The 26,658-nt window shown below is 41.9% G+C and overlaps 3 protein-coding genes across 6 annotated transcripts; 1 reads left to right on the top strand and 2 right to left on the bottom strand.

The window, feature by feature from the left end:
• Nucleotides 1-1,125: 1,125 nt before the first annotated feature.
• ube4b (ubiquitination factor E4B, UFD2 homolog (S. cerevisiae)) lies at nucleotides 1,126-15,351 on the bottom strand. Of its 2 annotated transcripts, XM_033970000.2 has the most exons (29): nucleotides 15,005-15,333; nucleotides 13,941-14,157; nucleotides 13,376-13,511; nucleotides 13,154-13,241; nucleotides 12,937-13,081; nucleotides 12,620-12,845; nucleotides 12,033-12,512; nucleotides 11,356-11,460; nucleotides 10,481-10,622; nucleotides 10,096-10,196; nucleotides 9,802-9,916; nucleotides 9,431-9,514; nucleotides 9,141-9,197; nucleotides 8,922-9,038; nucleotides 8,730-8,828; nucleotides 8,552-8,665; nucleotides 8,239-8,437; nucleotides 8,018-8,156; nucleotides 7,836-7,935; nucleotides 7,627-7,754; nucleotides 7,437-7,535; nucleotides 7,122-7,357; nucleotides 6,921-7,047; nucleotides 6,699-6,843; nucleotides 3,046-3,180; nucleotides 2,765-2,956; nucleotides 2,395-2,569; nucleotides 1,445-1,591; nucleotides 1,126-1,350 (listed from the first exon to the last, which is right to left on the bottom strand). In XM_033970000.2, exons 1-29 carry the CDS (start codon nucleotides 15,026-15,028, stop codon nucleotides 1,289-1,291), a joined length of 4,134 nt encoding a protein of 1,377 aa, XP_033825891.1. In that variant the 5' UTR covers nucleotides 15,029-15,333; the 3' UTR covers nucleotides 1,126-1,288. The 2 variants fall into 2 exon arrangements, with proteins under 2 accessions (XP_033825891.1, XP_033825889.1); XM_033969998.2 differs by lacking the exons at nucleotides 11,356-11,460; nucleotides 12,033-12,512 and having other exon boundaries at nucleotides 15,005-15,351.
• A 280-nt stretch (nucleotides 15,352-15,631) lies between these two features.
• On the bottom strand, nucleotides 15,632-22,301 carry rbp7a (retinol binding protein 7a, cellular). Of its 3 annotated transcripts, XM_055223112.1 has the most exons (7): nucleotides 22,245-22,301; nucleotides 21,898-22,035; nucleotides 21,468-21,645; nucleotides 18,955-19,076; nucleotides 16,199-16,377; nucleotides 15,932-16,033; nucleotides 15,632-15,856 (listed from the first exon to the last, which is right to left on the bottom strand). In XM_055223112.1, the coding sequence occupies exons 2-7, from the start codon at nucleotides 22,010-22,012 to the stop codon at nucleotides 15,803-15,805; spliced, it is 750 nt and encodes a 249-aa protein (XP_055079087.1). In that variant the 5' UTR covers nucleotides 22,013-22,035; nucleotides 22,245-22,301; the 3' UTR covers nucleotides 15,632-15,802. The 3 variants fall into 3 exon arrangements, with proteins under 3 accessions (XP_055079087.1, XP_033825894.1, XP_033825892.1); XM_033970001.2 differs by lacking the exons at nucleotides 15,632-15,856; nucleotides 15,932-16,033; nucleotides 16,199-16,377 and adding an exon at nucleotides 17,636-18,453; XM_033970003.2 differs by lacking the exons at nucleotides 18,955-19,076; nucleotides 21,468-21,645; nucleotides 21,898-22,035; nucleotides 22,245-22,301 and adding an exon at nucleotides 16,750-16,967.
• Nucleotides 22,302-22,508: 207 nt separating this feature from the next.
• lzic (leucine zipper and CTNNBIP1 domain containing) lies at nucleotides 22,509-26,404 on the top strand. The gene is made up of 8 exons (XM_055222933.1): nucleotides 22,509-22,570; nucleotides 22,669-22,704; nucleotides 23,450-23,556; nucleotides 23,721-23,856; nucleotides 23,942-24,040; nucleotides 24,610-24,705; nucleotides 25,194-25,275; nucleotides 25,350-26,404. Exons 3-8 carry the CDS (start codon nucleotides 23,456-23,458, stop codon nucleotides 25,403-25,405), a joined length of 570 nt encoding a protein of 189 aa, XP_055078908.1. The 5' UTR covers nucleotides 22,509-22,570; nucleotides 22,669-22,704; nucleotides 23,450-23,455; the 3' UTR covers nucleotides 25,406-26,404.
• The last annotated feature ends 254 nt before the right edge of the window (nucleotides 26,405-26,658 follow it).

The following is a 26,658-nucleotide window of genomic DNA, read 5'->3' as shown; positions in this document are numbered from 1 at the left end:
CCAATAGCGAGACAGAAAATCAGAGACCTTGGGCGGGGCTAGTTTTTTTTTCCCTCAACGTGACGCCACACTGCAGGATTTCTCCCACCGCTCCCAGTACTGTCACCGCAACACCCACCACAGTAATAAATAGCGCCACCCAGCGAATAAAAAGGGCTTTATCTACAACTAGAGATTTCTTTTTGAGCGTCACATTATTTGGCATATGGTTTATTTCTAGAAACATCTTGGAAAATCAGTTGCCAGTACTTGTTCCACAACAACCCTATGTAAATTCAGGAGGACATAATTCATGTTTTTGAGTTGATTATGGGTTAAAAAGCGCATTTGGATTATCTACAGTCCTAGTTCTGTCTTAGATGATTAAAATGAAGACCTTTTTTGTTGGAATTTCTATGCAAATCTGAACAAAATATAGCCTTTCATCACAGAATGCATTATATGTGATTACATGATGCATTGCCTAATGTTACGGGGTAACAAATAGTTGACAAGTTGTATACATATGTGCATCATTTATTTCAATCAAAACTTTAGTTTCCAAAACCAGTATGTTATATGAAATGACTTCCTGTACAGTTAAGGTCACTAAAATCATGTCAGGTACCATGTGATTCAAGAGGCTGTTTCTGAGGAGGGAAATCCGGGGCTCATATGAACAGCCTTGGTTATAGTATGCTCCTAGTGTTCATGCTACATTCACAGGTAAATTTAGCTTGGACAGAAGTTTCTCAGTTGGAGAATGTCAAATCATCAATAGTGCAGTTGCTAGACCTGAAGTCTATAATTATAGGGTTAGTTCACATAGTGTTACAGATCTTCAATATCCCTAGTTATTTGAAGAATGGAAACACTGTCTTGATTCTGTCACAAGTAAGGGCTAGCAACTCTATTAAGCCCCAACCATGCTCCCATACACAGAAACTTCAAATGATACGTTTTAATGGCTCCAAAACACAGTATTACAATCAAATGAGAAGCAATAAGGAAAACTCATAAAACTAGCCTCACTGGTAAACCTGTTGTAGGAAAAGTCCTCTTGCAGCATATAACGTCATTAGGTCTTGTTCAATATTTGTAAATATTTATACTATATTTTTACATAAAACTCATGAGAAAAAAAAGTAAAAGTTTTAGCTTTATTATATTTTTAACCATGATCATGGTTTGTGACAAAGAGGGTAAATGCATGGGGAAAAACAAATCAGGTTTCCTTTTTTCATTAAAAATGTTTTGGGTGATTTTGGACCAATCCCTTGCTGAAGTCTAGACAAGTTTCATCTTGAGGTCATTGCCGGCCACTCTGCTTCTCTCTCATCCAAGCATGGATCCTCTCCTTTAGCTCAGGAACTACAGAAGACATTTCAATCAAGATCAGTTCTTCAATGACAATAATGGCCTGGATTTACCCAGAGGTCACGAGCAGAACCATGCTTGTGGTTACCTGACTCCAGCATGCTCTCGGTCAGCGGCTGTCTGTTGAAGGGGTCAGTGGGAGAATTGAGCAGGTGGCGCAGGATGATGGATCGATCCATAATGTTCCCAGAAGGCAGCATCACAGGGTCAGTCATCAGAGTGTCCATCAGAGGGTCTGTTACCACAAAGACACATGGGTAATAAAATACACTCAGGATTGACATTTATTATCAACTACATCTGCCAGGGCTGCTCAGTTGTGAAAAAATACAATGATTATTGGGGTTATAATTAAAATAAGGATTATTTACAGCCCTAAAATTGCTACAATTAAGTCACAAGAGTCTTTTTTCTTGTTGGTAATTGTACCAGGTCACCATGGTATAAAATGTTGCTTGTTATTATGAAAGCCACATGGTGGATGTATCAAATAAAAACGAGTGGCCTAGATTGAAATGTCATAAGGTTGTTACAGTAGAACTTGAACGCCACAAAAATAAAACTGGTGCGGGGGATCCCGACCACATTGAAAGCTGATCCTCAGACCTCCTGTCCGACACACTTTAGCCGACGGCGGTGGGTTCGTTGGTGAATGTGAATATCAAAGGAGGTATGCAGAACACATTCTCTGTCAAGATTATATTAAGTCTGCGGTCAGAGTGTGGAATAGCTCTAAGCCGACTATATGATCTCCGTGAGCCACAAAAATCCTCTGCAAATGTCTAGAATTCCACAAAGACACAAGCTGCAAGGATCCTGGCTGTCCTCACTGGGTCATGAGGGTCAGATTTATAAACCAGGTTGTGTAAACATCATGGCAATACAACTGGCTTTGTCATTACAAATCTAAATGCTTAAATATTTTCTTTGGTGAAATGCTTGTCCTCAAATTATTTCTTCAAAGCAATGTTTTTTTTAACCTCCTCAAAACCACATTAACCTGTCCCTATAAAACACTAGAAAGTAAGAGGCACACACCTTTGAACTCATCTGGTGCATCACTGTAGTCCATTTCAGACTGGGAGTTCTTGGCGACTATTTCTTCCACTTTCTCTGACAGCAGCTTAAATTTCTCAATGGCTATGGAGGACTTTATACCAGCTTTTCTCATCTTTGAGATCACCTCTTCAAAGAGTTCTCTACTGTATGAGCGCTGAAAAGAAAATAAACAACATCAAAAAAACACTGCAAATGCAGGGAAAGTCTTCTCTGATTGATGGTGTGTATAAACAGTTCCTACAAGATATTTAAGCTTTTGTGCACAAAGAATAAAGGGAAAGTGTTAGGATATCAAAACAAGTATATTCATATTTTTTTATATTTTTTTTTTTTGTGAGTAAATGCTAACCTGGTCATCTGCAATAGCTTTAGCAAAGCGGGCACAGTCTAGTTGCAGGTAGATATCAGTCAACTGGTCGAGCAGCTTCTTGGGCTCAAAGCCGTATTTCTCAGGGTTCTCCACCTTAAGATCCCGACATTTAGGGCCGCAAAGCTGCTGGAGGTTATAGTTCAGCATTGCAGCTAAACGAGGCCCAAGCTCCTGTAAAAATGTTGTAAAATTACATTTAGAAGACGTTTTTTAACCAAATTGTTTTGTTGCTTGCAAGCATTAAAGAATGCAGCACTTACAGGTCTGAGGAAAGGCTTCTGAACCTGCTTTGTGAGAATATGAAACATTTCAACAGTTTCAGTAGCAAGGGCCAAGTAAGACCGAGAGACACGCTCATCTTGAGTCAACTGGGACTGGCGGCTCTGTTGCTGCTCCTACAAAATATGTCAATATGCAATGAACAATTATTACACCTACATTATGAATAAAGATCAAAACTATAATTATGTGTTTATTGGGTCAGGACATTGCATGTTAATGCCATCCATCCATCCATTTTTCTTCCGCTTATCCGGGGCCGGGTCGCGGGGGCAGCAGTCTAAGCAGGGACTCCCAGACTTCCCTCACCCCGGACACATCCTCCAGCTCCTCCGGTGGGACCCCAAGGCGTTCCCAGGCCAGCCGAGAGACATAGTCCCTCCAGCGTGTCCTGGGTCTTCCCCGGGGCCTCCTCCCGGTGGGACATGCCCAGAACACCTCCCTAGGGAGGCGTCCAGGAGGCATCCTGAGCAGATGCCCGAGCCACCTCAGCTGGTTCCTCTCAACGTGCAGGAGCAGCGGCTCTACTCCGAGCTCCTCCCGTGTGACCGAGCTCCTCACCCTATCCCTAAGGGTGTGCCCGGAAACTCTGCGGAGGAAGCCCATTTCAGCCGCTTGTATCCGCGATCTTGTCCTTTCGGTCATTACCCAGAGCTCATGACCATAGGTGAGGGTAGGAACGTAGATTGACCGGTAAATCGAGAGCTTCGCCTTCCGGCTCAGCTCCTTCTTTGCCACAACGGACCGATACAGCGTCCGCATCACTGCAGACGCTGCACCGATCCGCCTGTCAATCTCACGCTCCATCCTTCCCTCACTCGTGAACAAGACCCCGAGATACTTGAACTCCTCCACTTGGGGCAGAGACTCACCACCCACCCGGAGAGAGCAAACCACCTTTTTCCGGTCGAGAACCATGGCCTCGGATTTGGAGGAGCTGATTCTCATCCCAGCCGCTTCACACTCGGCTGCAAACCGCCCCAGTGCCTGCTGCAGGTCCTGGCTCGAAGAAGCCATCAGGACAACATCATCTGCAAACAGCAGAGATGAAATCCTGTGGTTCCCAAACCAGGCCCCCTCCGGCCCCTGGCTGCGCCTAGAAATTCTGTCCATAAATATAATGAACAGAACCGGTGACAAAGGGCAGCCCTGGCGGAGTCCAACATGCACCGGGAACAGGTCTGACTTACTGCCGGCAATGCGAACACAGCTCCTGCTCCGGTCATACAGGGACCGGACAGCCCTTAGCAAAGAGCCCCGGACCCCATACTCCCAGAGCACCCCCCAAAGGACACCACGAGGGACACGGTCGAATGCCTTCTCCAGATCCACAAAACACATGTGGACTGGTTGGGCATACTCCCATGAGCCCTCGAGGACCCGATGGAGAGTATAGAGCTGGTCCAGTGTTCCACGACCAGGACGAAAACCACACTGCTCCTCCTGAATCCGAGGTTCGACTATCGGTCGGATTCTCCTCTCCAGTACCCTGGAATAGACCTTACCGGGAAGGCTGAGGAGTGTGATTCCCCTGTAATTGGAACACACCCTCCGGTCCCCCTTCTTATACAGAGGGACCACCACCCCGGTCTGCCATTCCACAGGCACTGTCCCCGACCGCCACGCGATGTTGCAGAGACGTGTCAGCCAAGACAGCCCCACAACATCCAGAGACTTGAGGTACTCAGGACGGATCTCGTCCACCCCCGGAGCCTTGCCACCGAGGAGCTTGCCAACCACCTCAGTGACTTCAGCCAGGGTGATGGACGAGTCCGCCTCTGGGTCCCCAGTTTCTGCTTCCTCCTCGGAAGACGTGACAGTGGGATTGAGGAGATCCTCAAAGTATTCCTTCCACCGCCCCACAACATCCCCAGTCGAAGTCAGCAGCTCTCCACCCGCACTGTAAACAGTGTTGGTGAAGCACTGCTTCCCCCTCCTGAGGCGTCGGACGGTTTGCCAGAATCTCTTTGAGGCCGTCCGATAGTCCTCCTCCATGGCCTCCTCGAACTCCTCCCAACCCCGAGTTTTTGCCTCTGTGACTGCCCGAGCCGCGGCACGCTTGGCCCGCCGGTACTCATCTGCTGCCTCAGGAGTCCCACGAGCCAACAAGGCTCGATAGGACTCCTTCTTCAGCTTGACGGCATCCCTTACTTCCGGTGTCCACCACCGGGTTCGGGGATTGCCGCCGCGACAAGCACCACAGACCTTACGACCACAGCTACGAGCAGCCGCATCGACAATAGAGGTGGAGAACATGGCCCACTCGGAGTCCATGTCTCCAACCTCCCCCGGGATCAGGAAGAAGCTCTCCTGGAGGTGGGAGTTGAAGACCCCCCTGACAGAGGGCTCCGCCAGACGTTCCCAGCAGACCCTCACGATGCGCTTGGGTCTGCCAGGTCTGTCCGGCTTCCTCCTCCACCAGCGGATCCAACTCACCACCAGGTGGTGATCAGTTGACAGCTCAGCCCCTCTCTTCACCCGAGTGTCCAAGACACGCGGTCGGAGGTCAGATGACACGACAACAAAGTCGATCATCGACCTCCGACCTAGAGTGTCCTGGTGCCATGTGCACCGATGGACACCCTTGTGCTCGAACATGGTGTTTGTTATGGACAAGCTGTGACTAGCACAGAAGTCCAATAACAAAACACCGCTCGGGTTCAGATCGGGGAGGCCGTTCCTCCCAATCACGCCCCTCCAAGTGTCACTGTCGTTACCCACATGGGCGTTGAAGTCCCCCAGGAGAACAACGGAGTCCCCGGTTGGTGCACTGTCTAGTACCCCTCCCAGGGACTCCAAGAAGGCCGGGTACTCTGCACTGCTGTTTGGCCCGTAGGCCGACACAACAGTGAGAGACCTGTCCCCGACCCGAAGGCGCAGGGACGCGACCCTCTCGTTCACCGGGGTGAATCCCAACACGCAGCGGCTGAGCTGTGGGGCAATGAGCAAGCCCACACCAGCTCGCCACCGCTCCCCGCGGGCAACGCCAGAGAAATGGAGAGTCCAACCCCTCTCAAGAAGTTGGGTTCCAGAGCCCAAGCTGTGCGTGGAGGTGAGGCCGACTATATCTAGCCGGTAACGCTCAACCTCCCGCACAAGCTCAGGCTCCTTCCCCCCCAGCGAGGTGACGTTCCACGTCCCCAGAGCTAGTCTCCATGTCTCCGCACCCGCCCCTCATGGCTACTCCCGCAGGTGGTGGGTCCACGGGAGGACGGCCCCACGTCGTTCCTTCGGGCTGGGCCCGACCGGGCCCACCAGGCGCTCGCTGCCGAGCACCCACCCCAGGCCTGGCTCCATGTTAATAACATGGTATATATTTTGTAAATTGTAGCCATGAGCCCCATTTCTACTGTCCCACATTCACTCTCACAAACACTCATACATCAGCGTACATGGACACTGGAGGTAAGGTGTGTGAAGTGTCTTGCCCAAGAACATGATCACAGTATGAACTACAGACACTGCCGCCTCACTATGGAACCTAGTATTCTGAGTGACCTCCCACCCCATGAATAACAAAGCACAGCCCTACTTGGCTTCCAAAATCAGACAAGAACAGTAACTCTCAAGGCCACAACTTTAAAACAATAATCGTGTACTTTATATGAAGAAAAACAAAAACAAGTAGACAAACCCTCGGTAGTTGATCCCACTGCTCCTTGTTCTTCATCTCCTCTTGCACTTCATGGATCCTCTTCAAAGATTCGAGGCTCTCGTCCAGCAAGAAGGTGGTGTCATTGATGAGCATGTTGATGTAGCGCACAAACTGTTTACCAGAGCTGAAGGGGCAGAATAGCAGGGCATGTTAGATGACAATAGAAAACTACAGGCTGGCAGATGTTATTTTAAAACTCACTTGAACTCCTCCATAAAGGTGCCATGATGACCCATGTTTTGCCACAGACTCTTGAAGATCGTACTGATGTGGTACCGTATGGTGAACTTATCATAAAACTCACTAGTCGCACCAGTATGCTCGACATCTGGACAACCAATGGAATTATTTACTGCCTGCACGCAGAATGGGCCTAGTTCAAACGTCATGTGGTTTAATTACCTGTATAAAACTTCATGAGGGCTGGGACCAGCTGTTTGATAGACAGAGGGTGGTTTTCCATCATTTCAAAGAATCGCTGAGTTCGAGGCTGCACTGCAGGGTTAGTGACAAACAGCACCTCCACCAACTTAGCAATCAGGTATGGATTTCTGATGTAGTTCTGACTGCAGATGAAGACCACCAGGAAGGTCACGATGTCCTGCACGCAGGGCTCATATAAAACCTGGGGAGAATACCTACAGAACAAAGAAAGAAACAGATCAGTCAGATGAGGTCAAAGGATGTAAAAGTTTAAAGCGAAGAGACAACACTCACTGCACAACAAAAAGCAGAAATTCAGCCACATCTTCGATGTAGAACTCTGGCAGAGCAGCAAAGCTTTTGGGGACCTCAGGGTTCAGAGGCAGGGTCATGCTATGTAAAGATGAAGAGGGTTATTCTTGTGTCCACTTCTTCTTTACTGAAAACATTAGAATTTGTACATGATAACATGTTGAGGACTCACTGGGGGTAGGCAGGGTCCACAATACGAAGGATGAGCTGAATAACAGTGCTGTAAAACTGCAGAGATCTCCGGAGCAGGTTCTCATCTAAAAGACCCACATCAGCACAAGCTTTGGCGCGCACTAGTTTCTGAGAAGAGAGTTGCACATGAAACACATGTAAATAAATACACTGTTATATATTTTAGAATATCAGCCACAAATATCTAACCTTAAGCTGAGTTTTGCATCTTTTGAGCATTTCCCTGTGTCTACTAGCTAAGGGAGAGTCTTTCCATTGACTTTCACTGTTCTTCAGTTCTTCTACAGTCCTACAATGACAAAAAAGACAGATTATGTTACACAGATGTTAATATAACAAGGAGAATTGTGCAGGTTTGTTGAATGTTTTACCTGTTGAGCTCCCGAATAGCCCGCAACCGGCGGATGTAGCGCCTACAGCTTGGTAGGATCGATAAATGATGAGTGTGCAAAGTTAAAAAGAAACACTCTGTGGGAAATTTGGGGTCTGAGAACTTTGAGGGGTCCTCATCTGTAAAATTCAAAAATAAGAAAATAGGTACAACCTTTTTCATTTTTAACAGAGAAAAGTAAACTATATTAGGTGAACTTACGTAGTTCTGCCAGCCAAGTCTTGAGCTCCTCCATAGTAGCTTTGAGGCGTGTCTCTTCTGGACTAACAGCAAGGCGACATCGTGGGTGAAAAATATAAAACGGGTCCACAGTCTCCAGCTTGATCTTCATGCTCAGCTGCTGCAGCACCCACAAGAAGTTCAGCATGAAGCCATCAGTCGACACAAGATTGTCATTGGTCTAGACAAAGAGAATAAGAAAATATTACAATATGAACCAATGAAATGGATATTTTTACAGTTAAATAAAAAGTCTAAAAGAAAATATTAGGTTTATTAGTTGTAAAAGTCAAACCTGCATCTGGGCTTTTTTCACATTGTAGTTGACAAGAGCTGCCATGTAGTTGAGGGCCAAGTCACGAGTTTCTCCATTTAGTAAAATGTTATGGAGTATCTTAAAGAGGTCCCCCTGATAAAAATGAAGGTGGTTATTTCACAGTTGTTGCCTAATTGAATACAAATACAAGACCTACTCTTGCAGATTCCAAGTAGTGCTGTAAAGACTGGCTGACAACTCGTGTGTTCTCCATGGTGATGGCTGGGCCAGAGAAATATTTGTCCCCAACTTTAGTCTAAGCAAGGACAAGGACCATTAGGTAATATCCATGTTGTCTGTTCATTGCATTGAATATACAAAGGTATTCTTCATTAGTTGGTAAACATACATCATCCTCAGCAAAAACCGAAAGGCTGAAGAATGCTCCCAAGTAAGAGAGTCTCTGGATCTCTCGCCCACAACCAGGGCTCACAGTTTTAGGAGACCAAAGAGGCAATGACGTCACCTGCAAAACAGAAAAAAAAACATGTCAAAATGTTAATCCAAGGACTTGACAAACTGTCAGAATATGAGAAGAATCAAAGTAAATATATATATTTCTACTCACCAAGTTGCACACAGGATGTGTCTTTCCAAATTTTATGTCACATAACTCAGCTAATGCCTGAGGATAAAAAACAAATCATTTAAACTAACAAGGAAGAAATGAGTTACTGAATCGATCTAATGAAGCACGTTTTTATAACATTATTCTTTTCACAGGAGACAGTAATAGGCCGCATCCATCTTTCAACTGCCCAAAAATCATTAAGTCATGAATCATTTATTTTCAACATTATTACTAACACTATGTATAGCTGCAGAAGGTCATGTTAAGACAAAACATAATCTCCTCACCATCAGAGGGTATTTAAAGTTATCACTGTCAAAGGAACATTCTTTCACTGCCAAAGCCAAACCATGGAGGATAGGAATGAAGATCTGAAAGAAGAAAAAAGTTACATCTGTGAAAATTTTTCGATGAAATGGATAATCTGTCACCCGAGATAAAATACTACATTTTTAATTACAATTTACAAGACAATAATTGAATGACAACTAAAATGAAAGAATAACGCTTTTTTGCAGTCCCTGTCCATGTTATTATCCAGGACATTCCAACCATGTTTCCTGTAATAATAATATTTGCTTGTTGAACAGTGAATCTACCGTATATTAAAACATGAGCTACGTTTAGGTGGTTATTCAACACTGGGGTCCACTTTCACCTGTCTGAACACTTCATCCTCCTGGTGGGTAATGCGGACCAGTTCTTGTATAAAGCCATAGGGAAGGTTGCGACACAGCATATAAGGGACCAGCAGAGAAGGCTGCAGAGGACTCCTACATGAGCACAAGAAAGAGGAACAGTCAGCAATAACACATGTAGGCCGTGAGCAAGCTGAAAGAGGAGTTTCCATGGAGACTGGGAAGCAATACAAAGGAACAGAGCAGAGTGTACCAATGGTAAATGACAGATAAACAAAGATGTGATGATAAGATATGTCTAATGAGCTTCTTACCGGGGATGGGTCAGGGCGCCTTGAAGAACCAGGGCAACGTGGGAGATACACTGGGAGCGAATGTTGCTGAGGAGTAGGCTGACATTTGGTTGGCTACACATCTAAGAAAACACAGGACAAAACACTTTCAGAGGTGTTGGAAAATGCTGCTGCCAATTTCACAGAAAGTCTCCCATGATTCAATGCGTTTTCAGACACACTGTTCTTGTTTTTTTGAGGGACATACTGCGTCTTCACCAGTGCAGTGCTTCATTACCGACAGGGGAAAGGGGCTTAAACTTGCAAAAGAGGATTGATTTTGAAAGTTCACATGAGCTAAGAGGTTTATCTTATTAAGAGCATAAGCCAGAGAAAAGATACTATTTTAATACTGTAAAAATTGTACCTTAGGAGCTTTTCTTTCCTCCATACCAACACTGTCAAAGCGCTCGATGAGGTAGTTCAGCATCTCCGTCTCTTTACAGGTTTCGATAGTGAAGCGGTCCCCTGCAGAGCTGCAGGACAGGCTCCCTCCACAGGCACCAAGACTAAAAACAAAAAGGACAACTTCATTTAGACATGCAAAATGGTAGTGGGTGTCAGTACTGCACTAAGGTTAGTTATCAGCAGTAAATGGACAAAATATATGAAAAAAAATAAATCTGTAAGCCATGAGACAGCAAGTGAAGAATCATCCAGCCATTTCCAAAAGGAACCACACAGGATGTCTTTGACTAGTACCTGAAAAAACACAATAACACATGGAACTAATGGGTTAAATGAAGTAACATGAACAATATGCTTATAGCATTGCAAAGGCAACATCATTTGAAATAATTTGAAACCATTGCTTTCAATGTATCTAGTTGGTTAATAGTTGGTTAGTTTAGTCTTTCAAGTCTACATTTCCTTTTATTAACTATGACCAGAGTTGGGCAGGTAGATTATTAGCATGTACTGAACTTACCATGTCTCTACTCAAGAACGTCATGTAATGTGCCTTGAGAGTGCACTATACAAATCAAAAGTACTTTTACCATTTTACTTGGTTGTAATATTTAACATAGTTGTTGTACTGTGCATGTTTAACTCCACTGTGTAGCCCTTTTTGTTGATAACGTTTTCAAAACGCTTCCCCTACCTCTCCAAAAGGTGCACGGACATAGAGCCTGTCTATATTTAAACCACTATCGATTGCTCACTCACTTCACCTTGGTGTGTGCCGTTAGTGGAACTACACACTTTACAAGCAGAAAGCACACACCGTGCAGCAGCGTGTACCTGGACCCAAACTGAACCCGAGAAAAATTCTCCTCCTCCTCAGACTCTTCATCACTGCTGTCCTGATTCATGTCAGACAGCGCAAAGAACAGGAACGACAAGGGGCTAACACAAAGTGGACCAGACAAGTGAGGAAGGAAAACAAAAACAGTGAAAGAAAGAAAAGGAAGGAAAGATGAACATAGAAAAACATACTATAAACCCAAATAAAAACAGAAAGACAATATGAAACATGCTAAAAAAAAACACAATTTTACAGATATTAAAAGAACTGCCACACAAAAACCTTACAGGTAGCAGAAATTGTTCTAAAATGTCATTTACACATGACCCCTGTAATCTCATTTCACAAACCTGAAGCCATTTCAGTAAAGACCAGTCTAACCAGTCTCAAGATATAACAATGGCTAAAGCTGACCCAGAGACTTAATGTATTCATTATTAACTACTCATTTAAAAGAAATGCATTTTCAACTGAATAATACAGCAGCAAACCATGCAGTGCTAAAGTCATTAAGATACTAATATGATATCTCAGTATGTTTTAAGGGAAGGGACTTTGAGCATGGCTTAATGATTCAACTTTTTCAACTATGCCACACCCAGTTGAATATGTTTCAGTAGTACAGTTTTTGTTAGTTGTTAACAAATGGCCATGCACAAATCTTTTGAGATACCTAGATGGTGGAATCCTGGTAGCAAATGCAGCATGTCTAGCCCTTGTTCGAGGTGAAGGGGGCACCATAGGAAGCGGTGCTGTGGATGAATGGGTAGGAGCCCTGGGGGAGTTCAAAGACTGGGGGCTGGGTGGGGGCAGAGGGACCGGGGTGTTTGGGGGGACAACAGGACCCACTGAGCTGGGAGATGGACCAGAGAAACTAAATGGTCTGTAGCCAGAGCTAGATGGAGAAGGAGGCACCCAAGGTGTAGAAACAGCATAGGGTCGATAACGCTGGGAGATGGGCATAGGGGCAGAGGGAGAGTTTAACACATGTCTGGAACTAGCTGCAGCGGGTGGGCTGGGGGGAACAATCAACTGAGGAGTAGCTGGTGTGGATGGTGTGGATGGTAAAGAAGAGGAGGAGGTACAAGGGGATGGAGAGGTCCATGTGGCTGCATCCAAAGCCATTGGGTGGGGACTACCACACCCATAAAGACTGAAAATAACATTGAACATTTAATGATAAATAGCTTTAAAAAGTAGTGACATATCACTCTTTGTCACAAGTCTTATGTATTAAATGTTAAAAATGTTAAGACTTGCCTGGATAAAGAACTGGCTCCAAAGGAGGCCGTACTAGGGCCCATAGGGCTGCCACCTTGGCTCGAGGGCTGTATCAGGGTCAGGCGGTGGTCAGGAGATTTGGCTGCTGCTATTGGCTGAGAGGTGGCAGTCAAGCTCGCAAAAGGGTTATGGATTGGAGACTGTGTGGACATCGTCAAAACCTCCATGAGGATCTGACTGATCAGGTCTTTGAAGTCAGCATAGACTACACAAAAACATAACATTGTTCAGCAAACATGCAACACCATTCAGAAGCATGTTGTTTTTAAATGGTCACTATTGTTGATCAAACCTACCATCTTTAGGGTTCTGCTGAAAGTCAACAGCAAGTGAAGGGAGAAAGATGACGTCTCTGTCCTGCTCCTTCCACGACACACGCAGGATCTTACACATGAGCTGCAGAGCCTGCTCCTCAGACACATCAGAGTTTGAAGCTGCTTCCTGAAGCAGTTAAGAGAGCAGTCAGAAAATACACCCTGACAACAAAAACTGAAAAGTAAAGTTTCCATTTACCTTTTCGGTCAGGTTTCTCTTTTCTCTACGATCACTGTCATCCACCTCCATGTTCTCTATTCCTGAGTCCACGTCCACCTGGGACATGCTGCAATGGAAGACTCTATGAACTGTAGTTCTGAGTAGAACTGAATCTTCACATTCACCACTTAAACCACATAACTGTTTGGTGTAAATTGCACATATTTACTTTCTCGGAAGTTAAATGCAACCAACTTGTACCTCTTTTCGCAGGAGGCTGTATCTATGTCCATGCTCTGTGATCGGGACAAACTCTGGGACTGGGTCTCAAGGCTGTTGGAAGGAGAACTGGAGAGGGAACTCACACCCTCACTGCTCTGACTCCCAAAAGCCACTCCTACAAACAAAAACCAACATTCTGCTTAAAAAATATTAGCAATCACCTTCCTACACAGTTGCACATTCAAAGGTGAAAATGTGTAAAAGAGGTCAAAGACAGATGGTTCTGTTAAAACAACATGAGTATTCCACCAACAAAAGAAAACACTACAGTTGCACCAACACAAACTGCTTCTTCTAGAGCCGATGAAATCATCAGCTTGCTTTTTCATACTTCAGAACTAGGACAGAAATGGCCACACTCATGGCAAAGCAGTACATATTTGACCTGAATCGTTTTGCAGTTCAAATGTCAAGGTCACAGGGATATAAAGGTCTCTTTCAGAGAGGTGCCAAGGTCTTTTTTATGTGAGCCACAACATCTCAGAGTGCTAAAATGTCCTTGACACTTAGCTAACAATATGGTAGAACGAAGGATCATTCTTACCAGACGTGCCCATAGGGGATGTGGCAGGGGTACCACTGTGGACATTAAGCCCCAAAGACTGAGAGGCAGCTGGTGGCATGGGCTGGTTTGCACCTGAGGGTCCAGGAAGGGGTCCAGGCGGGGTCTCTCTCTGTGGGGAGGTCAAAGGTGTGCTGAGGGGGGTGCAAGGCTGTGACGTAGGCCCCCCTGCCAATCGGGCCAGTCTCCTTCGACGAATCTTGAATGACAGTTTAAATTAATTGAGTTACAAAAAAATATACAATTAAGGAAAATCTGTTTGATGATGCTTACTGCATCATCAAACAAAACATGTATCTAACGTTAACTCTTACAACGCAGGCATTTACACATTAAATAGCTTAGTTTTACATAAACAGATTTTTTTTATCTAGATGAATATGTATGATGCGTATGAAACGAGGCAATAGTCCTATTGGCCAAATGCTCGGGCTCGCCGGGAAACGGGGATTGCACAATGGTGGCCCACTTTGTTTTTATGCTGAGTCGCCTTCCAGGCTAATTTTCGGATGTTAGCAAAACAACGTTAGCAAATGACAGCTAGCGTTCTCCAAACGACACGTCAATCAAGTCAACAGACAGAATTGAACGATGCCAAACTCTAAATTCGTTAAAGAAAACAACATGTAAACAATCTCACCACCATCTCTAATTGGGATAAATTTAGTAGACGCTAGTGAGTAAGCATCTTACTCCGGTGAAAATAATGAACAGTGACAGGGAGGTTTGACAAAAGACTACCGTTAATCTGTCAAACTGAGCAGAACTATCCGGCTGTATTTCTGATTAGAGTTTTAAACTGGCGCCAGGGAGTCTCTTATAAGTCTGTCATGTAGTTCATTTCACTCTCTCATTGTATTTTTGTCTTTAGAACTTAAGGCTAGCTTGTAACTAACACTGGTAACGTTAGCAGTAGTAACCAGGAGACACGGAGTACCAAATAATAAAACCCATTAAAATATATGCATGTCGCATTCTATTTCAATTAAAGGTTAGTATAAAAGAGTAATGCATTAAATTTACGTGATTACACTTTGTCATCTTACCTCATCTGCGCTCAACTCCTCCATTGCAGCTAAGTTAGCTTAGCTCCCTGTTTCACTTTCGACTGCCTTCTGATGTATGCCAGCCAGAGCCAGCTAGCTAGCTTCTATTTGAACTAAAAATGCATAGTCAAGCTCCTCTTGTAAATGGATGTCAGCAGTGATTGTCTTCGAGTCAGTAACCAGCGCGCTAATATATATAGGATGGCAACAAACTGCTCCCCAAAACAGGATTTTGTTCGCTTTACAAGGAATGAAACAAAAAGAAAAGCGGCTAGCTAGCGTACGTCAAAATACAACAGCGGCCATTTTGGATCTACACCACCGGGGTCACGTGACCCAAGATCCACATACTGATGTGTGAGGTGCCTAATGAAATGTGCGCACTTCCCAATTTTTACAAGGTATCCTGGGTGTACAACAAATATAACGACAAAAAAAATATTTAGGGAAACAGACCTGGAAGGATTTTCAGAGGACACACAGCTTAAATGTTTTGACACGTTTTTATTATAATTTATATTTTTATTTTATTTTTTTTACAAATTTGTATCAAGAAATAAGAAAATATATTTAAACATTATAACTCTCGTTTTATTTCAGCCAGCTGAAAGAAGCAACAGTCCAGCCGCAACCTTGGCACCTATGCCACCTAGTGGTAGAAGACCTATACTCTTATGTTAAACTTCAATACAAAAATACCCAATTGGCTTTGTGCTTTAGGGTATAGAACAGTGCCATATAACTCAACCCATATTTACAGAGAACTATTCCTTCAGTGTAATTTCCACAAAGCTAAGCTTATGTATTTTTCTTGAAAACTTGCTTGCAGACTTCTCCTTCACAGTACAGCTCCTACAGAGGCAAAAGACAGCAGTGATCAGTATTGGCCCCACTTTTGACAGAGTTGTGCTTGTATCTGAGTCATACCAAGTGTAATTTGTCGCCTTCGATCCAATGAGTCCATCCTCGGTTCTTCTTCTCTCCAATCTGTTCACACACCAGTTTATGTCCCTCCCACTTCACCAGGGACTGCACAGATGGCACACCAAAAGCAAGTAAATTAGTGTACGGACAGAACAGAGATTATGAATAGACATCAGAAAGAAAATAACATTATTTAGATGATTTTAGATAGATAGTTTATTACAAATTATGCTGAAAATGAAATTACAAATCACATACAAATATTCATACCTTGACATGTCTGTTGTCGAGTCCCTGGGTGGATTCCGCAAACTCCTCTCCCACTCTGAAGATGATAGTGTAGTTTCTGAGAGAGCTGAGAGTTTTGACGATGTACTGATCTCCTTGTTGCTCAATCACCTTCTTCAGCTTCAGCTTCAGAGCAATCTTTCTGAGGTATGCACTGATACCTAAAGCCAAAAAAAGCTTCCTTGAACACATTGTACAAAGACTGGTGCTGTCAAGTCAGTCTGAGGCTACAAACATGTCAGTCATTCCCACGCATACCAGAGCTTTTACAAAACCACTTTTCACCCATGTTGCAGCAATTTATTTCAACATTTATTTCAATGCAACTTCCTACTAAGTGGTCCAAGACATTTTTTGCATGCACATTGAACTATCACATATATGAGAGTTCATCAAAGCAAAATCTGTAAAGAATAAAGCTACTTCAAATTTTTCTCAAAAGTAAAAGTATAATAAGTTGTTTGTTCTGATAATTATTTATCTATAAATCACATGTCATTCAAATTTCAAATTGAATTTTGTTCTAAACTTACCCAGTGCAATCATGTAGCCCTCAAAGTTGACATTGCTGACCATGTCCCACGTTCCACAGAAGCTGGTGGGCATCTTGACTTCCTTCTTGATCCTACTGAAAACCTTAGTGATGCCTAAGATGTAGTCAACAGGGTCCAGCACTGATCAGAGGAAGCTGTGGGAAAGCAGACTGTGGGACAGCTATAAGGATAGGTGAGCTCTCATCCCATTCGCCAACACCTGAGCATCGTATGACAACAGGGAGGGGCTTAACCACGGGGTTTTGGACTGAAGCCGGGGCGGGTCAGACTGGGGACAGGTGCAACAGTAAATACAACACTTGCCCTAGGCAGGTGTAGTCTAAAATATTCCAAATACATGTGTCAGAGATAATAAATCTAAAACATCTACTCAGGTCACATGTCATACAAAAAATATTTCCTTGTTTATTTGACGCCATATTCTAAAAATAGTAAAACAGTTAAATGATAATAGATTATTGATTTAATTATAGGCAATTAAGATCAGCAGTGTTAGCTTTGTATATCTCCTAACTCTTGCAAATGAGAAAATGTGTCACAAGCTTTGATTCAGCTATTCAGCACGTGTTTTGTGGCAGTTAAAGTTGACAGGCTTCTAACAAAGCTGACAACTCGATTTAAATTAATCATCCTCTAATGTTGCACCCGCCCTAAAGATAGGAATTACAGAGAATTAAAATTAAATCAAAATTAATCTGTTGAGCTAAAATAAGTCACACTTAATCAGTGCAGTTGTTTCAGCTATGAACACTGTAATTGCTGACAATCAAGATAAGAAGTCTTTTAGTAAATCATTCTAATCAATCAGAGGTGCCGTTGTCGTTGCCTCTATATGTTAACAAGAAGAAAATGGCAACGAAAACCAGTGTAGTGCAAAACAAAGAGAAGTTTATTGAAGTTACTGATCAAGGTTTTAGCTAGAGCTGGAAACCCTGTATGTGATACTTTAAAAATGTTTTTCCCATTGCATAAACATGATTGTGAAAAGATAGACATATTTTTAGCAGCTTGTAAAATAAAACAAATAAGCCCCAGCCATATACATACATTATTACAAAAGGGCTTCTTTAAGGTTGATGTCTCTACTAAAAATAAGTCATTCTTCACATGTTTAGAAAATAAGAAAATAAATTTGAGGCAAATATTCAATAATTAACTGATTTTTATGGCAAAAATGATGGCAAACATAACAGCATTGTCTATGAATGCATTATAATTGGAAGATTATACCTATGTTGCAGTAGCTCCTAGACTTTTAGTTGCTGTTCTTAGTAGGTAGCGTTTAGCTTGAGGAGGCACCACTGTATCTCTGGAAAGGTGCAAGGACCACCCCAGTGTTTTTCTGCTCGCTCTCTTCATTGTACAGCTTGTGTTCATGGATGTAGTTGAGTACATTATCGGGCAGCAAGTATCGGACACTGTGGCCACGGCGAAGGGCTCGGCGGACGTGAGTGGCCGAGATGTCGTTCGTCACCCACTCCTGGACAATATGGATGTTTTTACGGTGCTTCCACAGTGTATCTGACTGATGAATGAACTTAAAAGGTTCATTGCCAGAGCGTGTGATGCAAACTAAACCAAACCGGCCAACAATTTCCTCTATGTCCTCCTGCTTCCACAAATTGGGAACACCAAAAGACTCCAGGACGTCAGCACCACACAGCAACATCAGACGAGTTCCATCTATGTACAAGAAAAAGTGAATAAACATGAAGTGCCTGTCTCTTTAATAGTTTAATGTGATCATGTGTGTTCTAACATTGTTGTGGGAGATATTATACTTTGTCAAGTTAAATAAAAATTCATGGAAACTTAATCAACCACCTTTTCAACACTGCATTAATAGATGTGAAATAAACAATATTTGCATTATAAAATGCTTGAAACAAGGAAAACAAATATCTAGAAGATTTGGAGTGAACACATAAGTTAGAGGATGGATTAATTTACAGTAGGAAACAGGATTTGTGGATGTATTTTGTGACCTCATTTACTACTACTGAGTGAGCCGTTTTTATTTTCTTCAGACTCACAAACAGTGAAATTAAGTGTCACCCTACACACCCAACAAAGACCTGTGTATGTGAAAAGCCTGAATACAGTGAAGCAATACACACAGCCAGAGCAGACGGTTTAGGATGGAGATGTCTTAAGTACATGTACATTATGCAATACTAGACTTACCTTTGTTTTGAGATGATGAAGGCACATAATATTTGTCTTCAATGCGTCTCTTTTTTCTGTATTTGACAGTGTCCACATCGTCGCTGTTTTGCTCTTGAGCAAGTAGTTCATTGTGGTGATGCCTGATCGAAAAAAAAAAAAAAAAAACACAAAAAAAAGGACTAATAAATTTAACATATGTAATAATTGAAGGTAGTCATGCATTTTTATAAGTATACTATGTAAGCTTTTGGTCTAGCTTCTAACTAGCATCATGTGTGGAGAATGGAGTTGTCAAAAGTATCGAAAATCAGACACTAATCAATACCAAAGCCAGTACTGTAAATAAATACTTAATTTAACAAGTATTGATACTGAACAAAACAAAAAAACATAAACATGACCAAATCTGACCTTTCTTTAACAGTTTTAGAGTATTAATACCAGTATAAAAACACATGGTAATGTAAAGAAAACACTATTATTTTGTGCTGGAAATTACATTCTACTCTCTAACTGTGGTAGAGAGTATGAGACAGTAAAAGTGTTTGTGACCTAAAAAGTAAAAGCCAAACATTCCACAAATCTGAGAAACTACTGGAAACTAAACATGCCACAAAACAGGCTGCAGGAGTCAGTCAGTTGTTTTTGTGTACTCTTTAAAAACAGAAGAGAAAAATAATGCTTTGCTAAGTATCAGACCCAGGAAGATAGCAGGAACAGACATCAGACCCAGGAAAGCAGCAGGACCAGACGGCATCAGCTCCAGATTCCTTAAGTCCTGTGCAGATGAACTGTGCGGAGTTATGGAGCATGTCTTCAACATGAGCCTAAAGCTGAGGGTGGTACCACAACTCTGGAAGACCTCCTGCGTGGTACCGGTGCCCAAGACGCCACAGGCCAAGGAGCTCAGCAGCTTCAGGCCGGTGGCTCTAACATCTCACCTGATGAAGACACTGGAGAAACTGGTCCTTGGCCACCTCCCCTCCACCGTGAGCTCAGCGATGGACCCGCTGCAGTTTGCGTACCGGCCTGGCATCGGAGTGGAGGACGCCGTCATCTACCTGCTGCACCGCTCACTGTCTCACCTGGAGAACCCCGGCAGCACTGTGAGGATTCTCTTCTTTGACTTCTCCAGTTCTTTCAACACCATCCAGCCACTGCTCCTGAGGCAAAGCTGGAGACCGCTGGGGTGGACTGTGACCTGGCAGACTGGATCCTGGACTATCTCACAAACCGGCCCCAGTTTGTGAGAGCCAAGAACTGTATGTCTGATCTCATGACCTGCAGTGTGGGGGCACCCGAGGGCACTGTCCTTGCGTCCTTTCTTTTCACCCTTTACACTGCAGACTTCAGACACGACACGGACAGCTGCGTCCTGCAGAAGTTCTCTGATGACTCTGCCATCATTGGCCTCATCAAGGATGATGACGATGTGGAGTACAAAGGACTAACACAGGACTTTGTGGACTAGTGTCAGCAGAACCACCTCATCATCAATGCAGAGAAGACTAAGGAGATGGTGGTGGACTTCCGCAGATGCCACTCTACTGCCCCCTCAGTGAACATCCATTGAGAGAGTGGACTCATACAAGTACCTGGGTGTTCATCTGAACAACAAACTGGACTGGATTCACAACACAAATGTACTGTACAGGAAGGGCCAGAGCAGGCTCTATCTCCTGAGGAGACTCAGGTCTTTTGGAGTGAGAGGGCCACTCCTGAAGACCTTCTATGACTCTGTGGTGGTATCAGCCATCCTGTACGGTGTGGTCTGCTGGAGCAGCAGCATCACAGAGAGGGAGAGGAAGAAGCTGGACAAGGTCATTAAGAAGTCCAGCTCTGTCCTGGGCTGTCCTCTGGACTCAGTGCAGGAGGTGGGGGACAGGAGGGTTCTGGCTAAGGTCATTTCTATGCCGGGCCATGGGTCTCAGCCCCTGCAGGATGCTCTGTCTGCCCTGGAGAGCAGCTTCAGTGACAGACTGATCCACCCTCGTTGTGTAAAGGAGAGGTTTCGCAGGTCTTTCCTTCCTGCTGCTGTCAGACTGTACAATGAACACTGTTAACACTGAACATGTGTCATTCAACCACACCTATGTGCAATACTTAAGTCACTTAACAGAGATGCTATATTAGAGTCTATTTTTGTTTATTTTTAAGTCTATTTTTTAAATTATTTTAAGCTATTTATCTATTATCTTGTTTTATTGCATGTACCATTTTCCTTCTGTCCTTTAATTGTGCGGTGCAATACTGGAAATTTCCCCACTGTGGGACTAATAAAGGCATATCTTATCTTATCTTATTGTAATTTTTTTGTAAAAAAAAAAAAAAAAAAAAAAAAAATTATCAATAATTGTAGCAAACATTTATTCAAAGTTAATTACTGTAAATAAATGTTCAGTAACTTACAGAAGCTCTTTTATTTCATACTTCCTCATTGTACAAGCTTTCTCTTTCATAAGATAAGATAAGATAAGATAGATAAGATATAATTAGAGGAGAGGAGAGGAGATACTGAACTGATAACTCACCGTACAACTTTACAAGTCTCTACCCATTCTGCCTGCAAGCCCTCCCAGGAGTCCACTGTGATCCAGGAGTTTTCTGAGGCCAGTCGGGCCATCTCCAGCCGATGTCTGGCCTCAATTAAACCTTTCTTTTTGTAGCCATCACCAACCGGGGAGATGATTCCTTTCACCACTCGGAAACCTGAAACAATAAATATGACAATGTGGCCTAATAGAGAAGTAGACCATCACTATCCAAATGTTATTATCTTATATTATCCCTTTGTCTTTACATTTCTCTAATTAAATTAATTAACTATGTTTGCTACTACTGACACTTGGGGGACAGTATAATCTGCATAGTATTTTTTATGATGATAAAACAAACCCTACAGTGAGTTCACAATGATTGTGTTCAATTATGTAGACAAATGAATAATTGTGAGGTATGTACCAGAGTCTTCCAAATGATCTCGGGCCAGTTCAAACATCCTCAGGTGCATGTTGGTGATGGGGTTGAAGGATCCACAGGCCAACAGCACCACTCTGGTCCCAGCTGTTCCATCCATGCCTCATGCTGCATCGACACTCACTGCCACAGCACAAACACATACAAGTCAATGAGATGATGTGAAATGACAAACAAAACTCAGATTTGACAGTTAAGTCGGTTAGCGATAGTTATTTGTATCTTAGTTCAGTTAGCTAAGACCTTGTAAGACATTCGGCCCAATTAGACACTAATAGTCACTGTCACTTTATTAGATGAACCCCCAGTAAAATAACGGATAAATACATTACCGGTCAGACAGAAGTTTGCCCACAGTGTGCTGTTGATTTCCGGTAGGCTACATTGATGTCGCGTTCATGAACTCTAGATTTCTAAATTTGTTAGCAAGGTTCCTTCAATAGAAACAATTCTACAACTATTTGCTCAACATTTTAAGCATTTATTTAAAAAAAAACAAGGTGTGAATTTGAAATATGATTCATGTTATTTAATTTTATACGCTACTTTTGTTTGTGTATTAATAAGACCAAAGAGAACGATATTCTTGAATGTAGCAAGAGAGCTGCGAATGTGATTGGTTAACACACCCGGAACAAATGAACCGCACCCACAGGCTGTAAGTAAGCTTTAAAATGGCAAAACATACTTTATTACGAACTCTTTACACATTTTAATGCTCAAAAACAAAAACAAAATACTGTTTCGTTTTGACAGCTCTGAATTCTACTTCTGACCACGGTTTATAAACAGGTGAGGAGTCTTTTTTTTTTTTTTTTTTTTTTAGCTTGCTAGCCAAAGCTATCAACAATGCTCCTACAGAGGAATCCTACTTAGGATCAAAATCTAATAATATCAGTCACAATATTCGAATAATGGTAACCCAGTTATGCTTCTCGTTACCCGAGTATAGATAATATTTCCCGTGCATGCTGTCGGGCGCCTCGAGTTTCTTCATAGTTTTTGTTTATATCCTTCTGTTTTAAAGTGCCATGGTTCTTACACTTTAACATTTTGTGGTACTTTTACTAGTTTTGTACATTACTTATTAACAGTGTTGGGAAGTGTGCGAAAATCTGTAATCTGAATACTCATTTTGAGTACCTGTATTCCTGTACACTCTTTCACAGTTACTTTCTTAAATTAAAAGGAATACGTGCCGTTACTTCATCATGTACTCTTGGCTTTGAACTGCACAGTATTAGTGAGAAAAAATAAAACACAGCTCTTGCAGGGCGTGCATGTGTGATTTTTCATCTTTGTTTAGACATAAATGAATGATGACAACAAAAACAATACTATAATTTTACCCTATAATATTATGCAAATTGGAGTAAAAGTATTCCAAGTATTCAGAATACAGCATTCTAATTCTCCTCTGCAATGGAATATGTTACAAAATATATTTTAATGTAGGTATTCAGTATTCTGCAACTAAATACATTTTCAAAGAATTATTAGGTCTATTCGCATCACTGGTTATTTATCAATATTCCAGATAACCATGGCATCCCGTGGCAAAACGGAGACTGGTAAATTGAGGCAGAATATGGAGGAGCAGCTTGACAGACTGATGCAGCAGCTTCAAGACTTGGAAGAATGCAGGTTCGTTTGGCACGTTGGTAGCCAATGTTATACAATTAAATAACCTTTTTAACTCAACATGAGTATAGATCTTCAAAAAAAATGAAAAACTAGTAAAAATAATACCTTATTCTAAATCTGTACTCTACGTTTTACAAAAGTAATGAATTTGGTTTGGTTTTCAGAGAAGAGCTGGATGAAGATGAGTATGAAGAGACAAAAAAGGAGACATTGGAGCAGCTCAGTGAGTTTAATGACTCCCTGAAGAAGATCATGACCGGGGACATGACACTAGTGGATGAACTGGGTGGCATGCAGCTGGTATGAAAGAAATCTAAACCATATTTGTAAGGAACAGAAATTATGCATATTGTTTACATTCGCTATGTGTAAATGTCCTCACCAGGCAATCCAAGCTGCCATCAGCCAAGCATTCAAAACACCTGAGGTCATCCGATTATTTGCCAAGAAACAGCCGGGGCAATTAAGGACCAGGCTAGGAGAAGTAAGAACTGAAACTATTATTGTTGTATGTTATTTTTACAGGAGAGTGGATGCTGAATGATGTATACTTTAAAGGTCCTTTACTACACAAATGGGTACTTGTGAGCTTTGAGTCATGTTATAATGTTGTTACCTAATCAAAAACATACCTGAAGTTGTGTGTTGTTTCATTCACACATCTTGAGTAATCCTTTATTATTTAGTCTGCCTACATCTCCAAAGGTCAAAATGCTCTGTTCCACCTTGTGATGTCATGTAGTGGTAGTTTTCAAGTTAACAGCTCCTTTTACCTTTTTATTCAGTGGAGAAAAACACTCAACCTAAATATGTTTGTGTTTTGTGTATTAGACATGTGTGAATGAAAACAAAACACAACTTCAGGTATGTTTTTGATGAGGAAACAACATTATCATAGATCAGGAAATGGCATAATATAGGCCCTTTAATGTTCCTGTTGAGTGTTAAAAGAAAAGTAAAGGCATGCAGTACCCTGGTGCTTTACTCAAAAATGAACTATTCACTTCTGCAGTAGTTGAGGCCCGTCTAACTGTTGTGTGACATTCTGCACAGATGGACAGAGATGTCATGGTGGGGAAATTGTCACGGGACATCTACACTCAGCAGAAAATGGAAATCCTCACAGCCTTGAGAAAACTGGGCGAGAAGGTGAGGCTCTTGTCTGTTTTGAGAGGAGAGTTATCGTCCCGGGTCAGGATGATTCAGTGGCTCGTGAGGCTGAGTGTGCAACAGTTGTTATTTATGGCAGTCATTTGGTCGTCTCTGGGCTGATGTAACGAGAGCTGCAACTAGATTTGTTGTTGCACTGCTTAAAATATCCACATCAGATAAAGTGACTTGGGCAATCTGTCATTTATCTAGTTTTGAGTACATAACGGTCACGTGTATTTAATTAAATTAGCTTCACTGGTTTCACTGTTGTTGTTTAAAAAAGTTGTCTACTTTGATTTATCTGTTTAGTTTGTATGATACTGCCAATTTAAGACAACACCCTGTTAGGAACTGGGATAACATGTTTAGTCATTTCTCAGTTTACCCTTTGTTCAAATTTACTAACAAATTATTGCATAAATCTTGTTCTCTTCTTATTTTTATATTTCCTTGCAAATTAAACATTTCTGAACATATTCTGACAGCTTACTCCAGAAGATGAGTCGTTCTTGGCAGAAAACGCTACAGCAACTCTGAGCCAGTTTGAAAAAATCACTGCAAATTTAGGTGAGAATTTTACATATTTTGGGAGAAAATGTACTTGTTGGCGAAATATTTGAATTCTGTTTTCTTTATTTCAGGATCTGAGGATAAAATTATGGCCTTAGCTAGCTCTGGTGTGAAAAGCAAAGCATAAGTCATTTCCAGGGATGGGACAAGATTTCGTGGCACAAGATCTGGCAAGACAAAATAGCCACAAGATTGTCCATACATGAGAAATACGATTTTTTTAGCCCATGTGTTTACATTTGGTTTGGGCAAAAAGTGTCGGTGAGTAACATCTCGTATAGTTCCAAAAAACAGTACTAGAATGACAAAAAATAAATAAAAAAATTGTGAGGACAAAATTGGAAACTGAATCACAAAATTTATATATTAGGACTTATGTTCAGATCTTAAAGTCTCGTTCTCATGGTCCCAATTTCATGTCTCATCTTGTGGAAATTGTGTCTTGTCCCACCCCTAGTCATTTCTGTGTGAATATGATATGTGCCAATTTACTCTTTATTGTAAATAACTGGTGCACTTTGGTGTGGCTATTTGAGCTAACACTTTTTATAGTGTTCTTTTATAACTTTTGTAAATGTATTTTATCTGTCCAGAATGAAGTAGGTAGTCCTAAGGTACAGACGAAATCAAATACAAAGATGCGTAAATGAATGTGGTTTACCGTGTTGGCACAATGTGGATATTATCTGTAATTATGTATGTAGTATTTCTATTGTGTTTCGTATAGAATAAACAATGTGTGGATCTGAACTTCTTGAAACTTTGTGTTTTCAGTTGTGAAGTTCTTAAGGATAAAAAGTGTTAAGGTTAATGTAAGATTTTTTATTTGTTTGCACATTTCATACACATAACTGAACGCACCTTTTATAGATGTAAGATTTCACAGTTTGGCAGTTTAAGTAACAATGTGTAGAATTTAAGTAACTATATTATAACACAGATACCGAGCAAAAAAATGTAGTAAAACTTAGTAGATTTTTTTCTTATTTCAGTATTTAAGTACCTGTTGAACCTGTTGCTGAAATGTACTTCAAGAGTAAAAAGTAAAAGTATTTTGCACAGATTTTAAGATGTATTGAATCTTGAAATGTAGTGATTTTAATAAAGATTTGTGCTGAATTTTGATAAACAGAAACAGCAGAATTGATGTTTTTTTTTTTTTACCTAGCTGTTTTTATTTGTATATTTTTGTTTGCTCAAACTATGAACATTAAAAACAAACTCCTCAGGCTTTTCAGCAGGTCTCAAACTCTCACAAAAATACTACATTCCTGTTTAAAAATGTAGTGAACTAGCAAGTACAGATAGTTTCTCTTAAATGCAGTGAATGTAAAAGTAAAAAGTACCCACTTTAGAATAGAAGTAAAGTAGAGACACCTA

Source organism: Periophthalmus magnuspinnatus, chromosome 7 (assembly GCF_009829125.3).
Source record: "Periophthalmus magnuspinnatus isolate fPerMag1 chromosome 7, fPerMag1.2.pri, whole genome shotgun sequence".
NCBI lineage: Eukaryota > Metazoa > Chordata > Actinopteri > Gobiiformes > Gobiidae > Periophthalmus > Periophthalmus magnuspinnatus.
Note: the sequence above shows the minus strand (reverse complement) of the source record. Positions and strands in the feature narration are given on the sequence as shown.

What these genes read in the sequence shown, in the direction of transcription:
- ube4b (XM_033970000.2), bottom strand. Translation starts at nt 15,028, where the DNA reads ATGGAGGAGTTGAGCGCAGATGAG. An exon ending in GGAGCCAGTTCTTTATCCAG is followed by an intron (nt 12,513 to 12,619) that starts GCAAGTCTTAAC and finishes TGTTATTTTCAG; the next exon opens with TCTTTATGGGTGTGGTAGTC. An exon ending in GGCGCCCTGACCCATCCCCG is followed by an intron (nt 9,917 to 10,095) that starts GTAAGAAGCTCA and finishes GTGCTCATGTAG; the next exon opens with GAGTCCTCTGCAGCCTTCTC.
- rbp7a (XM_033970001.2), bottom strand. Translation starts at nt 22,012, where the DNA reads ATGGATGGAACAGCTGGGACCAGAGTGGTGCTGTTGGCCTGTGGATCC. An exon ending in AGATCATTTGGAAGACTCTG is followed by an intron (nt 21,646 to 21,897) that starts GTACATACCTCA and finishes TTATTGTTTCAG; the next exon opens with GTTTCCGAGTGGTGAAAGGA. An exon ending in TTCATCATCTCAAAACAAAG is followed by an intron (nt 18,454 to 18,954) that starts GTAAGTCTAGTA and finishes TCTTGTACATAG; the next exon opens with ATGGAACTCGTCTGATGTTG.
- lzic (XM_055222933.1), top strand. Translation starts at nt 23,456, where the DNA reads ATGGCATCCCGTGGCAAAACGGAGACTGGTAAATTGAGGCAGAATATG. An exon ending in CAAGACTTGGAAGAATGCAG is followed by an intron (nt 23,557 to 23,720) that starts GTTCGTTTGGCA and finishes TTTGGTTTTCAG; the next exon opens with AGAAGAGCTGGATGAAGATG. An exon ending in TGAGAAAACTGGGCGAGAAG is followed by an intron (nt 24,706 to 25,193) that starts GTGAGGCTCTTG and finishes ATATTCTGACAG; the next exon opens with CTTACTCCAGAAGATGAGTC.